At 39.2% G+C, this 17,923-nt stretch overlaps 1 protein-coding gene across 1 annotated transcript in view; it reads right to left on the minus strand.

Annotated features, from left to right (window-relative positions):
* The window catches only part of LOC129360770 (protocadherin Fat 4-like), a 120,857-nt gene that overhangs the window by 13,840 nt on the left and 89,094 nt on the right, over positions 1-17,923 (minus strand). The window contains 6 exon segments of the mRNA XM_055031173.1: positions 2,192-2,499; positions 2,753-2,857; positions 5,582-9,859; positions 9,862-9,930; positions 11,107-11,357; positions 14,406-14,586. Of these exon segments, the coding sequence (XP_054887148.1) occupies positions 2,192-2,499; positions 2,753-2,857; positions 5,582-9,859; positions 9,862-9,930; positions 11,107-11,357; positions 14,406-14,586 (5,192 nt within the window).

Here is a 17,923-nt window from a genome sequence, read left to right on the forward strand (position 1 = left end):
TCATAACGCTTAAACATCTGTGTTTCTGACTACTTATTTCAGTAGATTAACTTCAGGTTTTATAAACTAATTATTTGTTCTACTGCTATAAATGTCTTTAATTCTGCATGTTGAGGTCTGAGTATGACCTCAGTCCTTCACAATGCACATAGACCAACAAAAACATTTTATGATTTGATTCATACATGTGATAAGAGTGGCACAAAAATGCCAAACATTTTTCTGTTTCCCTACAGTTTCCTGTTTTCCTGTCAATGCCAGTAAAGCATTCGCCCAGATGTGTGTTGTTGTTTCTGCGTTCTGATGTCGGGAACGAGCCCAGGAGGAAGAAACGAAATGTGCCGGTGAGGAAACTGTCCGGAAAAGTGTGTGAAAGTGTTGAAAAACTGGAGCAATCACGCTCCACCTCTCCTGGAGTTTAAGTAAACACGGACCGCACCGGCCCGGATCTCTGACACAAATCATCCCCGCAGGGCAAACATACACACACGCAAAATGTCTATTCAATCAAACACACACATGGACACAGTCAGTCTGCAGAGAGGTAAAAGAACATTCATGGATGCTTTTTCTTCAAAATAATAAAAAATAAACAACATTTGAAATTAGGAGCAAATGCAGATAAAAATATGAAGGCTGTTTTTTGTGTTCTGCTGACACTGATTTAAAACTGCTGACAAAGTTGTATTGTTTTCCTCTGCCAAATTTAACAGAGCAACCACAGTTTAGTATTGTGCCTTTGCTGTTCTACATCTGCTTTCCCACTTTTATTAGGACAAATAATTCACTTAATCAAAAGCTTGTTGTTCATGCTTTTTGACAGTTTCCAAAACTAAACTGTCACACTTCATTTTCAATCGGCCTTAAAAAACATTTTAAGTTTTCTTGAACTGAAAACAAACTGTTCTTGCTTTTATCAACTTGTTTCTGTCCCCCCTACTGTCAAGTAATCAGCCAGTCAGCGTTTTTACATTTGTAATTCTATCCAAACTTTGCCTGTTATCTTTCTACTTTTTCCAAAGACTTTCATTAGATATTTAAACTGGTATTCATTGTGAACACGTTGTGAATAATGACTTAGATTATAATTAACAGACAAATCTGATCATTTTGAGGAAACATCTAGCTAAGAGTTAAAATTTTTTTGTATCTTCACTAAGAAGCTGAGATGCGTTAATAGACAACCAGAAATGTTAATATTTTTTAAAAGTTGAGAACCACATTCTAAAATTATGGTAAGAAATTTCTCCACCAGCTTCACCTTTTTTCAATGCAAGAAATAAAATTGCTGATGCATCATTTGAAATCAAATTTAAACACATCTTTTATTATTTTATATGATTTTATGCGTTTCAGGAGAATTTGAAAACATTTCTGCTTGCAGACATGATGCTTATAGTCTTGATTTCAACACCGTATATGACCTCTGAGCTCTGTCTGATCACTCTGAAACTTCAAAGAGAAGTCTGTGATTTCTGCCTGTTTTTGACATCATAACTCAGGAACAGGAACTGGAAACTAACCTGATGCCCGACCACAGAAACGACCCGCATCAACTTCTGCAAACATGGCCATCAGCATCACTTTACGGTGCCTTGGAGACCCGGCGTTACAATCCTGACATTTCTCACTCACTCTTCAAGAGAACAAACACCTCAATTTTCACAGACTCACAGTTCTCAATATGGGCCGTATTCCTTTCCAGGCCATCACTCTGCAACATTTCAAAACTGACAATTTAACGATTTTACCGGCTTCCTATGAAACCCCACTGCACTGCTGGAAACGACAGATCTAAAGTCCAGCAGCAGCAAACGTTAGGAGAAACCTGACAGAACCCACTTTGACTTCTTTACCCTCTTTTTGCCACTGTGCTGTTGGCATTGAGAAGACACTCATTCAGAGCCCAGGAGACAATTTTCATTTTTCAGGGCCATTTTGAATCCTGGTATTATAAATCTCAGCAACCAGTAATATGTAATAACATGCTATAAAAACTATAAGCTGAGCCATCACTGGTTTGGGGCTTCAATTATCATTTTCAGAGAGTAAAGCCAAATGTGAGTACAGGTTTAAGCTGTAAAAGATCAGGACATTGACATTGTTGACTACAGTTCTTTCAGTTTTATCACTGTTTTGGTGACTCGAAGCTAATAGTGATCATAAAGCTGCACTAAGAAATGCCTCTTACCATCCCAGCTCTCCTGGCGATGACTGTGTGGAACTGGCCGTCTGAAACTTTAATCATGGTCATAAGTTTGTAGGTCCCACTGCCCAGGTTGAAGGAAAAACGCAATCTGCCCTCAAAGATCTCCAACGCCAGGAACTCAGCCTTGTCACCCGTCTGATTGTCGTGGTTGTACATCAGCAGGGCGTTGCTCATCAGAGTGGCAAACTTGATGTAGATATAGTTATTGTTGGGATCCAGAGTGGGAAACTCCATGTAGGAGAGCTCCTCAAAACCATAGCTGTTCAGTTCACAGTGTTTGCCAAAAACACCTGAGGAAAACATAGACAACAGATGACTGGTTCAAATTCAAAATCTACAGAAATTTACAGACCAAAATGTTGTGCTTACACTACATTAAGCAAATCATCATCTTCCAAGATGTTTTGGCTTTTAAGGAAAACAAAAAGTACAGAGCATGAAAAATGAAGATGGTGGCAGCATTTGCTTAGGAATCTAGGGTTTTAGAACAACATTTATCTTGCTTTCTTTTGTTTTTCCTGTAGCTTTCCTTTCATTACTTACCAAACGGACAGTGACAGTAATATCCATCCAACCGATTCTGACAGGAGCCGCCATTAAAACAAGGGTTACACTCACAGTGATTGATGATGGAGTCACACGTTTTGCCTGAGTTCACAGAACAACACAAATTAAAATGGATGGTGTGGTGAACAACACAATACAAATGCAGAAAACTGAGTTATGGAGGCCTTTCATGACACCAAAAATGTTTCTGGCACAGCTTCACTGACTTCCAAGATGCATGGAGAAGTTCAAAGATCTGATGAAGAGAAGACTCCAGTAAGACTTGAAGTGCTAAGAAACAACTTTAGTAGACCAACGTGGCCTTCAATGACCCTGACGAAGGCCACAAGCTGAAATGTGCAGGTCTAATAAAGTTGTTTCTAAGCACTTAAAGTGTTGCTGTGTTCTTCATCTTATCATATCCTTCATGACAGCACAGCTGAGAACTGCTCTGCAACACAAATATATTTTTACCATTTAGTCACCCTTATGTTGCTGTCTATTGTAATGGGAAAGTAAAAGAAAGTATGTCCACCTTAATTTCTAGAAAAGTTACAAGGCCTTAATTTCTCTAGGAAAGTTACAAGGCCTTAATTTCTAGGAAAGTTACAATGGCACTAACCATACAATTGGAAAACAAAGTTGAAGACAAAATGAAAATGCTCTTCCTTACAGAAAAAGTGACGTGTCATTGCTAATGTCTTTCTGTCTTGGCATTGTGCTAACACATACCTGTGTGCCGCAAATCAGCAATAGAGTTGTACATGTAAATGCTTGCTTTTAGAATTGTTCACAATAATAAATCAAGCTGACTGATTGGCAACACATCACTGTTACTTTTGCTTTTAACAGCAAAGGTGTACTTAGTTTTACATACACTGCTTTCCCATTTTGGCTTCACCATTGTTTAAAAGGTTAATGGGGAATCTGTTGCATGTTTTGTACAACACAAGTTGAGGTTTAATGATCAGCACATTTTAAAACGCCCTGCTTAATAAAACCCTTGTTCTAATGTTTCTAAGGCTGAATTTCACCTCTAAGGTGGAATTTCAATTATTTATGAAATTGTTAATGTAATTTCATAAACAACAAACTTCATTAGGGAAAGCCAAATGATCTCATTGAGTGGAGAACACTCAGGCTTAACAACCTAGTGCAAGCTGTTTTTTTGGCTATTTATTGCAGTGCAGACAGACAAACGGCTGAAATGTACATGGATGGCTGCCACAGATGCAAGCAAAGGTTTAACATCTTGATAAGGAATGTGACAGTGATAATAAAAACAATAGACAGAAATGATGCGTGGCACATGGTACAAAAGAAACAAACTGACTGTGAACTCTGGGAGTAAATTTAATGCTGTAAATCCTGAGACATGTTGCTTAATGGAGATGGATTTAGCTGCCAAAATCCAGTTGTGGAGTACAGGAAGTTAAGAGTTCAAAGGGAGGGCACAAAACTACTGTAGGTCACTAAGTTCATTTCTGAATGAGAGTAGTCCATCTTGATAAAACTTCTAGATTTGTGGCCATTTTTTATCGTCATAATAAAAAGGGACAGTAATGACTTCACTTTGGGCAAAGCGCCTGCACAGAATGCTTTCAAAATGTCTTTCAGATGCTGCAGCAAGAGGTTAAACATCACACAGGATCCAAATGGCTGTTCAAACTATTTCCACTTAAAATCCACTCCCCTTTAATTCAGGCCAATAATGCACTGTGTTCATTACATTTCCAAATTAAGAAGCCTGATTGGATCTTTTATAAAGCTTCTCATTTGTCAAATAACTCATAATGAAGCCAAATAAAAAATCCATGATGAGAAAATCTCTCTTTGTGTAATTTGGTCAGAGAAGAAATCCTTGTGTCTGTGTGTGGTCAGAACTGCCAGTGCATGAAGGCACAAATGGAAATGAAACACCAGCAAACTGTATTTGTGGCGAAGACTGGATCTCTGACAAAGGTCAGCTTTGTATCATCCTTTTTTATTAAAGCAAACACTGCAGGCTGATATGAATCACAGCTGATACTCCCCAACTAGAAACCAAAATAAGTGACTACGACATCTACTGGAAACAATAAGAAGCAAATATTTTGAATGTGGGTGACCATACTAAAGATATACAGTGCTTTGCAAAAGTATCCACACCTTTGTATGTTTTTCGCACTATCATAGCCTAGCCACCTACTCCAGTACATTTTATTTATTTTCTATATCACAGATCACAATAAAGTTGTTTATTTTAAAGGACATTATGACTATTCACTTTGTGTTGTTTGAATAATTTGTGGTTACATTTTATTTTGTGAAATAAATTGTTCCTTTTGACAGCTATGGTTTCTTTATAGGATGACTGCTCTAGTAATGTATTAACAATTCATTAGTTGTCTCATTGTGTTCATTAAAATTGGTTTACAAATTGACTTGAAATAAAAATCAACATCTTTCAACACAAATATTAAGCCTTATTTTTGACAAATCAAAATCTGAAAAGTGTGGCATGGATTTTCATTTACAATGCTACAATTACAACTGCAAATCGTTTTTGGTATCCCTCACTCAGTTTTGTATATCTTCATATTCAAATATACTTTTCTGAGTATCAGACTGAAATAGGTAGGGAAAGAAAAAAGTCTTACTTTAAATCATACATATTTTTTTCTTTTATTTCACCATAATGCTGTATTTTCTATGGGACATAAAATTGGAATAACATATAAAGAGTGATATTGTTTTGACGTATAAATGTGAAAACAGTCAAAGGGTACGAATACTTCTGTAAACAGCTGGAAAAGACACAAAAAGTGACCTCTGTGTGATTAATACCTGCAAACCCAGACTTGCAGAGGCAGTTGAAGCCACCGGGGAAGTTCTGGCACAGCGCCCCATTCTTGCAGGGATTGGAAAGGCATTCGTTGACATCCCTCTCACAGGCCATACCGGTGAATCCCTCAGGACAGGTGCAGGAAAACCCCCCAACCAGATTGTGGCAGGTGCCACCATTGTGGCAAGGCGATGGCTGGCACTCGTCAATGTCCATCTCACACAGGGCTCCTGCGTATCCCGGCCTGCAGCCGCAGGCATACGGCTGCAGGGGGTGGTTGGAAACGAGGATCACAGGGACACTTTCTTCTGTCTTCATATCAGGCCCGACACTGAGACGCCGCTTGCAGCTGCCTCCGTTCTGGCATGGATTGTGCGTGCATGGATCATGGTCTACTGCATCTATTTGCACCCCACTCTGTCTGTATAAAATGTCTTTGATACTCTGAAAGAATGTGGCCACGCCGCTGGGGTTCACGTATTGTCCATGGCCCCGTTTCACAGCTGCCATCAGGAAAGTCTGATTGTTGAGCTCAAATGCTCCATAAAGCAGCACCCCTGTGCCTAGTCCTGCTAGCTGAGAGTTGGCAATGCGTAAGAAGCTGAGGTAGTGATTGGTGAGAAAGCTTTTGACTCCATCAGAGTGCAGTCTGATGAGGATGCTATTGTCTACAGTGGCATTGTTGAAACCCATAAAGAAAACTTTGGCTGTGCTACTAACCGATCCATGGACACCATCACTGCTGCGAATGGTTAGTTCAAATGTTCCGTCTGTTGAGCGGGCTTTAGAGTTGAGGTTACATGTTCCTGTTGGGATAGCAAACAGACCAGATGATGGAGGAATAAGGGAGCAGTGGAACCGATCATGGATGTCAGGATCTTGAGGTCTAACATCTCCCAAAGAACCTCCAGAAAATGTGTTTCCGAAATAGTGGACATAGATTTCCATGGACCGTGACTCTGAAGGGTTGTCATTCTGATCATTTATCTTAACATGAACCGTTCCAGTGGAGGACATCTGAGGCACACCAGAGTCCTTGATCACCACATAGAGATAGAAGTCACTAATCTGTTCTCTGTCAATCTCCCGGCTGGTGGTCAGGATACCAGCTGAACTGAGACTGAAGTAGCTGTTGGCAGAGCCAGAACTCAGAAGACTGTAGAGGAAAGGGCCCTGGTTGGGAGGTAGATCCAGATCTGAGGATGTCAGGGTTGTGACTGAAGAGCCTGCTCTCTGGTTCTCCATCACCTCAGTGTAGGTGGTCATCAATGTTGGACCGTTGTCATTGATGTCTTCCAAATTCACAATGATGGTCGCGCTTCCGGTGGCAGGAGGTGTGCCCGTGTCAACTGCAAGAACTGTCAGATTATAGACAGGAGTTGTTTCTCTGTCCAGCTGCGCAGCTACAGACACCTGACCTGTTTTTGGATTTATTGTAAACACATTTTTGTTGAGCTCAGGATCAATGGAGTAAGAAAACCTGCTCCAACTGGGGACAGAGTCTGAATCCTCAGCACTTACAAAGGTGACAAGCCCACCAGGGGGTAGACCTTCACTGACCTGCACGTCGTACAGGTCTTGGGTAAAAACAGGGGGATCATTGGCATCAAGAATAGTGATATTAACAAACACTTCATCAATATCTGCCCCATGGATGCTTCCTGCATTCTTTGCCAACACTTTCAGGGAAACCTTTTCTTCTTTCTCACGGTCCAGAGAACCTGTGACATAAATCTGACCAGTCTTCTTGTTGATGCCAAAACCTTTCTTTCTGCTTCTTCCAAATATGAGATAATAAACCACTCCATCCTCTCCCTGGTCCCGATCACTGGCGAACACTTCCCCGACAACTGTGCCTCTTGGAGCAGCTTCTGAGATCTCAAAGTAGTACTGTTTGGAAACAAAGCGAGGAACGTATTCGTTGGCTCCCTTAAGCTGGATGTTGATGTTGGCGAAGCTGCAGCGCTCCTCATCAGGGACATTGAAAGCCTTCACTGTTAAATGGTAAACCTGCTTTGCCTCGTAGTCCAAAAATCCCTGGGTGGTGATAGTGCCCGTGTTTGGGTCGATAACAAACAGATCGCTATCTGATGACTGAATCACATACGCCATGACAGCGTTTAATCCTGAATCCCGATCTGTAGCATTCATTTTGAGCACAGTGGTGCCACTGGGGACGTTCTCCTGCACAGATGGGAAATACTCATCGGGATCGAAAACAGGAGGGTTGTCGTTTACATCAGTAACTTGTACTGTGACTGAGACATAACTTGATTTTGCAATCCAGCCACCATCAGTAGCTGAAACTCTTAGTTCATGTTGGTGCTGCTCTTCATAGTCTAAAGAATTAGCTAAGGATAACACACCAGTTTTACTGTTCAATGTAAACAAACCCTTATCATTGCCTGAGGTTATACTGTAAGTGATAAGGCCGTTCATTTCTTTGTCTTTGTCTCTGGCAGAGAGAGTTCTGATTGCTGTTCCCACAGCGAGGCTTTCAGGTACTGTGGCTGAAATTTGGCTTTGTGAGAACTCTGGTGTGTGATGGTTTTCTTCTGTCACTACAATTCTCGCTGTTGTTTGTGCAGACAAGGGAGGATTTCCTTTGTCCCTCGCAGTGATGTCAATGAGGAAAATCTTATTTATATCAGACGTGAGGGAAGCAGCAACTGTAATCCACCCACTTATTTTGTCTAGTTTGAATTTACTGGAGCTGTTCCCTCCTGTTATCAGGTACTCAACCTCAGAGTTAAGGCCAAAATCTTTCTTATCATAAGCTGTGATTTTTATTAGTCTGGTGCCAACTTTGACACTTTTAGTGACGGGAGTGAAGTAAGTGGTTGAATCAAACTCAGGAGGGTTATCATTACTGTCTACTATATTTACAATCACTGTTGTTTCACTCATTAAAGGCTTCACTGCTCGGTCTGAGGCTGTCACAATGAAGCTGTGCCGGTTTATATTTACACTGGCAGCACCAGTTGAGTTCTGATACTTTAACTGCTGCTTGATGAACACATCTCCAGAGCTGGCATTGATTCTGAAGTACTCTGACTGGGATCGAATGAAGTAGAAAATTTTGCCATTGACTCCCTCGTCTGGATCTGTGGCCAAGACCTGTGTGACCAGAGAACCAACCTCTGTGAGCTCCGGGTAGTCCAAGTAATAAGATGGACGGCTGAACCTGGGAGCGTTGTCGTTAATGTCTGTTATAAATATTGTTACGTCTGTGCTTACTGTCCAGCCAGAGTCATGAGCAGACACTTTAATGATGTAGTGATCTGTGTCTTCTCTATTAAGTGGCCTGCTGATAGTTATGTCCCCTGTGCTTGGATTAATACTGAATGGAAGGCTGCCATCTGTAACAGAGTAGCGGCTAACGGCGTTTGAACCTGCATCTTCGTCTGTGGTTGTGACTCTGGTAACGGTGAAGCCAACAGGGGCATTTTCAGCCACTGTTGCACTGAATATCTTGGAAAACCTGGGAGCATTATCGTTCACATCCAGCACATTAATTAGCACCTTAACTGCTGTGTTTTTTGGTGGTGAACCTCGATCAGTGGCTTTCACTTTTAGTGCATAAAGCGCTACTTTCTCTCGGTCCAGTGGCCTAGTGGTTCGTATTTCACCAGTGGCTCGGTTGATGCTGAAACTGTTCTCCTTGTTGCCCTCGATTATAGCATATTCCAGCTGTCCATTATTGCCACTGTCCAAGTCAACGGCGGTGACCATCAGGACACGCTGTGGTGATAGGTTCTCCAGTATCTCAGCATGAAAGGGATCCTTATCAAACACTGGGTGGTTGTCATTCACATCCAGAACATTTATTTCTACTTTCTCATATGAAGAATAAGGGGGGAAACCCTGATCTCTGGCTTCAATCCATAAAACGTATTTGGAAATGTGCTCGTAATCCAGCGGATGTCTGATGGATAACTCGCCTGAGAGCTGATCTATGTGAAAGGCATAATCAAGGTTGCCACTTGCTATGTAGTATGACAATGGTCCACCCCTCATAGAAGACCCTGTCACTGTTGTGACAATGTGGTTGGTAGGTTGATTCTCCAGAAAAGTAAACGCCCGCTCCTTCAGCTTGATGATGGGAAAGTTTCCTCCCGTAACAAATCGCACTGTCACTGTGGTCGTATCCATTTTTGGGTTAGCTCCACCGTCCTTTACGCGAACTGTCAGGGTAACCTCTGAACTTCCAGATAGCCTCTCATTGGCAGTGATGGCGCCTCTTACTGGATCGATCTTGAACTTCTCTGAGTTCCGACCATCAAGGAATAGTGCAGCTGGGCATTAGAGCCGGAGTCCTCATCAGTGACGGTAACAGCAAAAACCAGGGACCCTGAAGACAAAAAAAAGAAAAAAATATATAAATATATATGTTTAACCCTAACAAACAAATGAAACATCAACAGAGGAGAATGAAAGTTTAAATTCTTGTAAATATGGGTACCAATGCATAAGCAATACAGCCACTTGATCATTGTTGAAAATTCTTTAACATAATTTTCATGTCTCACCCTCTCCAACAGTTTATTTAAAAATAATACAAAATAGATGTAATTAATCTCATAAAAAATACAATTAAATACATTCTACATAGTTATTTGTTATTTAGCAATAAGACTGAAGAAATAAAGTTCTTGGAATTCCATTGCTCAGTCTTACCTGGGATTAGAAATGTCATTGAAAGTTTAAACGAGCCGAGGAAAGTTGGACTGTATATTGCTGAATAAGCATTTAAAACCTATTATGTTGTTACAGTACTTGAATATTTATGATTTCCCCACAGAATGTTTAGCTTGAAACATATTCCAAAACATTCTGAAACTTCTTATTTTAAAATGTTCAAATGTTCACAGGTTCTTCTCTACATGTGCAGTTTATACATAAAAATAGAGGGACTATTGTCCACTTTCACTCATTGTATTCAATGCAAAAAGACTTCCAGGCTTCGTTTAAATCTTGTGGGAAGAATGCATTAAACCAAACTAAAGTAATTCACTCCCTTTGTGTTTCAGCATTTTTTTTCTCCTTTAAACTTGCAATTATAGGGTCTGATTGTAGCTCATTTACAAAACGCAATAAAAGCTTCAAAGTTTGCATGCATGGCCACTAGAAGCATTTGCCACTTAGGGTTCCTCTAACTTTCTGTTAATGTTCTCAGATAAACATCAACAGACATGTTAATGTGCGTCTATGCAATGAACATGTCGCATAACAAAGACCTTTTACCCTCCATGTGAAGGTCATCCATGACTACAGGACGACTGGAAATATAGCAATCTCCCTCGTGATTGTGTATATAAGATTTATGTAGTAAATATCTTTGTTTTGGTCTAATGTTTTGAGAAACTGAATTTCACATTTTCATTTTCAGCTACAATCTTTTGACTTAAATTTCTGAAATATATTATATTTTTAGTGATAGATTATTTTTATAACCATGTCAACCAGATTTGAGGAGCAAACAGATGTACCAGGTGAACAGTGTAATATTTTAGAGCCCCTAACTAACCTGTTGCAGTGGAGGCAGGGATGTGGGTCACGTAGGGGTGATGATGGAAGCGTGGAGGATTGTCATTGATGTCGGCCACCGTCACGGACACGGTGGCGGAGCTCGACAAGCCCTGGGGCTGCCCTCCATCTGTCGCAACAACCAGCAGCTGGTAATTGTCCCTCTCCTCTCGGTCCAGGAGAGAGCTGGTAATAATCTGCCCTGTTGCAGGGTTGATAGAGAACTGGCCATGTCCCCCACTTAGACTGTAGCTGTAGAAAACAAAAATATCAGATATCAGCTGTAATAGTATCATGTTTACTAGCAAAACACCTATTCGCTTCTGAATTGTGGAGTTGCTTTGGGTTTTAATTATGTGTTAAAATGAGTTATGACAGGTCAAATATTTCAATTAAAAGAGATATTATGTATAACCGGTTGACTGAATCAAGTTAAATACTATACATAAGCATCCAGTCACATCAGATACAGATACAGTTTCTGATTTATTGTTCAAGGAGTCACAATAAGTTCAGAGTGTTTTTTTGAACAAATCTATTGTGAAAAGCACTTGCCCCATGACAAAGTTCTCATGTTTTTATGTCATACCTAAATCTTCTTGAATCTCAAAATAAATTTTAGTACAAATGTAACCTGAGTAAACAGAAAATAGTTTTTATATAATGATTCCCCATATTATGGGAAAAAACTATCCGAACCAGGCCCTATGCTGCCCTTCCTATATCATGAATTAACAGTTATCGATCACATTTTGAGACTACTTCACTAGCCATACCAAGGCTCAGTTACTGTCCTGTAGAAGTTAACATGTCTGTCAACATAAAGTAGCCTCAAAGGCTCAAAAAGTAACATCTTATGCTTTGTAATGAAGAAATTCAAAAACAAATGAGAAAAAAAATCATGGATATCTGTCAGTAGTAAGGGTTACAAAGCCTACTAAGGCATTGGTATTCCAGCAAACCACAGTGGAAACATTGATGAATCATGCCAGGAGTTGCCAGGCAACTAAAATTACTCAAAAAGCACATTAACAACTCGCCAAGAAGGTTGTGGAAGAAACTAGAACAACATTTTTAACCGCAACAAACCTCATCTGCCTTAGGTAAGAGTTAATGGAAAATAGCATCTTGGGAAAGTTTCCAAGTGCAAACCACATTGCCAACCCCCCCGAACTATGATGACCCACAAGATTTGGCAAAATACAGACAAAAGAGGAACTAATTGGAAGTTTGATCTAAAACCACTGCAAAACAAAACAGCAAGTTTTTCAGCAATGGCTAAAATAAAATAAAGGTTCAGAGTGGCCTAGTCAAAGACAGGACTTAGATCTAATTGAGGCATATTGGTGTGAGTTTAATTTGACCATTAATGCTTAAAAACCATCTCATTGCTCATTCATAGTTATTACACTGTATTCCAGCTGCCTTCACAAATTAATAGGTTTAGAAAGCAAATACTTCCAGCTCAATTTGGATATATAAAATCATTTTGAATTTATTCTGGTTAGCTGTATCTAATTGTAGAATTTGATTTCTCTGAAGTAGAAAATAAATCTGTAAGGGAACAAATACCTGTCTCAGTATTTTTGTATGAAAGAGTGAGACATGGTTGAAAAATTTACAAAGAAAATCCAATGAAAATTGTACTACAATGCAACCAAAATATGGTTCCTTTATGACATAAAGGGTGAACCAAGGAGGGGCATTCATTTCTGTTTTCAAATAAATATGGTGTTTCATCCTTTAGCTCTTGAATCTCCATCAGGATCCCAACCTTAAATGTAAACTGACACATACATGTTCACACTGGAACATATTTTGAAAAGTGCTCTCCCTACAGAGCTAGCACTACAAATGGCAGGACAACGTGTGAGCTTCATGAAAAGCTTATTTAGATATTCTCACCAATATAAGCTGTCCACAGATGCATGTGTTTGAGTTCAAGTTTTATGTGTAGATGAGTTGTGAGAATGGAAACTAACAAGTGAAGGTAACCGGTTCTGGACTCTATAAAAGGCCTCGAACCCCTGATGGGCACCATCTCCTACTGTCATCAACAATTAACATCCTCATTACTGTGTTTTGGGAAACTGGAACACGCTGTGGTACCCCCAATGTGCACTCAGTGGGGTTGCTGAGGAAAGAGGAGGGGCTGGACCTGAGTCAGCGTCCGTCTTTAGAGAGATCAAGCCAAAGACTCTTAGAAGTCTCCCCCCACATGGCAGAAGCTATGATTATAAACACAATTTTCATCCAAGCTTGGAAATAACAGCCTAAACAAAAACATTGTTTTTTCACTAGAACTCTGAAAACTGAACCACTGTCATGAACTGCAGTCACCCCAGAGTGTCATAAACCTAACAAAAAAAAGGTAAAACTGAGTCATGATCTGGACTAAGATGACATAATAAAAGAAGTTTGGAAACATAAATTCCAGAGGCAATCTGTTTGCAATAAAATCAAACTGAAAACGATTCCTTGTAATCTATGGCCATGTAATATAGTTGTCTTTCAGAATGACGGTAACGTTACTGCAACAAGCACATCATTGTCAAATCTAAACAGTGTCTGTGCTGATTCATTGAAAGTAAGAAAAGGTTTCCAGTCATGAAAAAAACTATGTACATCCCAAGGTCAAGCCTTTGACTGGAGCATTTCAACACCTTGATTCTTAGCATTTTCTGTCATTCTATTATTGACTCGATGTTGTATTGGGAGCTCTTATTCTTTAAACTAAACTTCAACTTGCAGAGGTTATGTTACATTTGACTGTATAATATTTTTTTATGTAGGAAAGTTCAACTACTCTGTTTGTGAAACAAGGCCAAACCATGAGTCCATTCACCACTGTGCTTCACGAAACTTTAGATTTTCTCAAAATATGGGGCAAAATAATGGTTGATCATCTTTACTTCGCTCTTTTGCGTCCAAAGGAAATTTTTCCATTTTTGTCCTTCCTGTGGTTCATTCAGATAAAATTATGAAAACCAAAGATATGCAGCTGTACTTATTTTATCTTCCTAGTCTATTCCAAACAAGTCATGCTGTTTCTCAGAACATTGAACTGACTGACCTCAAATTGAATTTCATTACAATATATGATGCTTTCTTAAATATTTTACACTTCTGAATAATCTTCAATAACGTCTACTATTCTGGACATGACCTCAAAACCACTAGTAGTTTGATGTGTAGACACAATGGCTTTTTTGAAGTCATCACTGATGTCAGGCGTGTACTTACTATTCCCCATAGCTGGGCTGTATAGTCACAATATAAGTGCATTTTTTATTGGTCTACCTTATAACGCCATTGTTGCCCACATCTGCATCAGAGCTGTTGACCAGAAGCACGTCCGTTCCTGTTGGGGCGTCCTCCATGATGGTAGTGTGGAAGGTGGAGGCGGTAAAAACAGGGATGTTATCGTTGACATCATCCACTAGGATGGTTACCGTTCCCGTCCCACTGAGGGATGGAGAGCCTGGAAAGGGAGGAAGTAAAAGATACACTTATTTCATTAGAATTGCTTTAAAGTACGCGTTGTGCCACCACGAGCTGGAAATAGAAACATCTGAATGGCATTATGGCTCCAGTTTTCTGATGCAATCCAGTGATTTATTGTGTCAGACTCAACATGTAGTGGAACATCTACACTGGGCCAATTGGTATCATGAGAGTTTGTCCACACTTTTCCTGCTTCATTTAATTCAAGCCAATGTGTTCAAAAAATGTTTTGCATTTCCTTTGGTTCTGTCACATCAACCCACTTCAGAGGAGAACACATGAAATAGCTTGATGTCTCTGAAACCCGATCTCTTAGTCGTCCTTCCTGGGGATTTGGACACCTATAGATTTAATCTCCACACTGAGGGATCTATTTTAAGGTGCGCAGCAGTCAGGCAGTCAGTCAGTGGAATTTGAGCGAGGAGAAGTGCTATTTTCAGCAGAAATCCAAACATTTTTTTCCTCCCAGAACGGGTGATGAAACAGGCCAAGCTAGGCCCTGTGGGGTTGGATTTTAATCAATAGCAGATGAAAATGAACTGCAATGCAGGAAAAAAAAAAAAAAAAGCATTTCATACATCTGCCTTGCTTGAGCTGGCCTTTTATAATCCTTCCTCGAATGGCACACTAAACTGCCTAATCTATATTCCAAACATAAACACAAGTTCAGCCTCGTTACGGAGAGTTGCTCTGTGGGATTTGGGGACATCTCTGAAAGCCTGGAGGTATTTTCACTTCTTAATGATGCGCATATGGCTTGTAGAGTAAATACTGAGCACCTGAGGAGGGAGAGCAGGCTGAGATCTGAAAGCCTTGAGAGGCATTTTCACCTCCTGTAAACATAAAGTTCATCTCTTCCAACTCTCCACAGGAATCTGTGTGAATACATAAATTATGAAGAGCAAAGATAAAACCATAAACAACCCGTGTGTACACAGCTGTGGAAAACATCAGCTGCTTGAAAAACTGTACTGTTGGGGGTCTTTATTAAAAGGAGATTAAAAAAACAACAACATTTAGACAGTGGCCACAGAAAGTCTCTTTTTCTTGTGTTGGAAATTCCAAACAAAAAGAATCAGAGAAGAGAGAGGAAAAAGTGGGAGGTCAGAGTGAAAGTGAATTAAATATTATTCAGTCCGCATAGATGAATAAATTTCAGAAAATAAGGGTAACATTCTTGCACTGGCTTGTAAAACTTTACTTTAGAAGAGAGAACTTAGTCTCTTTATCACAATTGTTACTGGAAGATCATGAAGGGAAAACATGCTTAAAAGTGGATATCATCTTTGTTTTGAGTTAAAAATCACACGAGAGTTATGAATTTAATGCTTTGGTGCACAACTGTGAATGATTTTACAATCTTTTCATTTTCCTTTGGATCAAAACAATTTTGATCACTGTTTTCCTTTGTAGTCGATGTTTGTTACATTTCACAGTTGAACGAAGACAACGGGAACACAGATGAGCTTGTTTTTGTTTGTGTTATAGTCCTTACAAAGAAAATCCAAATCAGCCGGTTGGACCTTGAAGAAAACGGGAAATCAGCATCAGCTGGTAAAAGCCAGATTCAAGCATCTGTTGAATATCTGGTGAATATCAACGCTGAAAAAGATAATTGAAAAAACAGAAGACTTGTCCGTCAGTCAGTCAGTCAGTCGCACCACAAAATCGACTTTCTTAACAACAAACAAAATAATTCAAAATGAAAACATGATGTGGATACATGGCCAAATATTTTGGTATTGAAAAATGGCCATTTAAGTGTAATATGCTAATTATTTCCAATGAGTTTGAGAAAATGTTGCTAAAAATGAAATAACAGAAAACTAATGTCATCTTGAATCATTTTCAGATCCATTAGTTGTGATTATATGTTGCATTGATTTCAAGAATAGGATTTTTTTCCCCGAAAAAATAAGTCCGTGACAAAGGAAGAGCTGCTTTCATGAGTGCAATCATTGGGTTTTCTGTGGCCTATCAACCTCTGTTTCAAAAATTTCTGTTCAAACAAATATTAACATAATCTTGTTATAAAAAAAGTACAGCAAAAAAATTATGTAGAATAAAGCTAAATGGAATGATATACAAAACTCAGTAATAGTTGTTAAATAAAGCTCCAGGGCAAAAGCAAAGAAAATCTACTGCGAGTGCTATGGCTGCTGTTAAGCTGTATACACTAATTCTGACTTCCCTGTGATCAAAAAGCAAAAGGAAACTTTCCCAACGAACGTCAACAAAACTTAAGATTATCATTGGGTTTGGAGACCCCCGGAGTCTCTTTCAGGAAGAGAAAGGGGATTCCTCAGAAAATGGGATTTGAGGTAGTTTACTGGAACCTCGCATAACAGCCTGGCTTTATGATAATAAACAGAAATTTGACCTGAAGCTTGTAATGCATCCAGGGTTTTTCTGGTCAGAACAGAAGTGGCTAACATGCGCATCGAGAATAAACACAGCTGAATTCCAGAAGCAAAACAAATGACACAAACAGAGCGATCAGTAAAACATTCTTCATCCCAAAAAGAGAACCAGAAACCATAACACTAATCTTAAGTGACTCATCACCACAGTGAGTCACCTATCTAAGACTTTTCTGACTTTTTAAGGTTGCCATGTTTATAACCATTCATACTCAATGTTGAAATCGAAGTGATTATGCAATTCCTAAAAGAGTTCATGGATTCTAGAATTTAGCTTGCAAAGCAAATATTATGAAATCATTGCCAATTTATACAGTGAAACCTAGCTGCTAAATTAGTGAAAGTAATTATCTGCACAAGTATAATATTGTGTAGTTCAAAATAAATAATAGCAGGACACCTGATGACACAAAAGTGCTTGAATCCATGTGGTCAGCAGGATTAGTTGATTAATATAACATGTTGATGTTTCCAAATTTCTATACAGGTTTTTCTAATAACAAACATATTCCAGTCCTAAACTGATGCCAGTGCAAGCTTAGTATCAAACATTTCTGTTTTTACTGGTGAAAAACATTTTAAAAAGAAATGAAATATTTCAGCTGAGACCAGAGCTAGGGATGGCATTACAGGGATCAAAAACCAGATCAAATGAGCTCCATGTCGAAAGTTAGTTTCATGCCTGAATTCCTTATACAGAAAAATTAAGATTCACACAGGAAAAACAATGATTTTATTATTACTTCTCTTGTTGAGAATGTTGAACTGGATGTTGGAACTGAATTTATATAAAGCTGTTTAAATAAGATCTTTCTTTTAATATCACCAGCCAGTGTTTGTAGATCACACGGCGGAGTTATAAATTCAGTGAGGTCATTTAATATCTGGTTGTTT

The sequence above is a fragment of the Poeciliopsis prolifica genome, unplaced genomic scaffold, assembly GCF_027474105.1.
Source record: "Poeciliopsis prolifica strain line A6 unplaced genomic scaffold, Auburn_PproV2 SCAFFOLD006, whole genome shotgun sequence".
Lineage (NCBI taxonomy): Eukaryota > Metazoa > Chordata > Actinopteri > Cyprinodontiformes > Poeciliidae > Poeciliopsis > Poeciliopsis prolifica.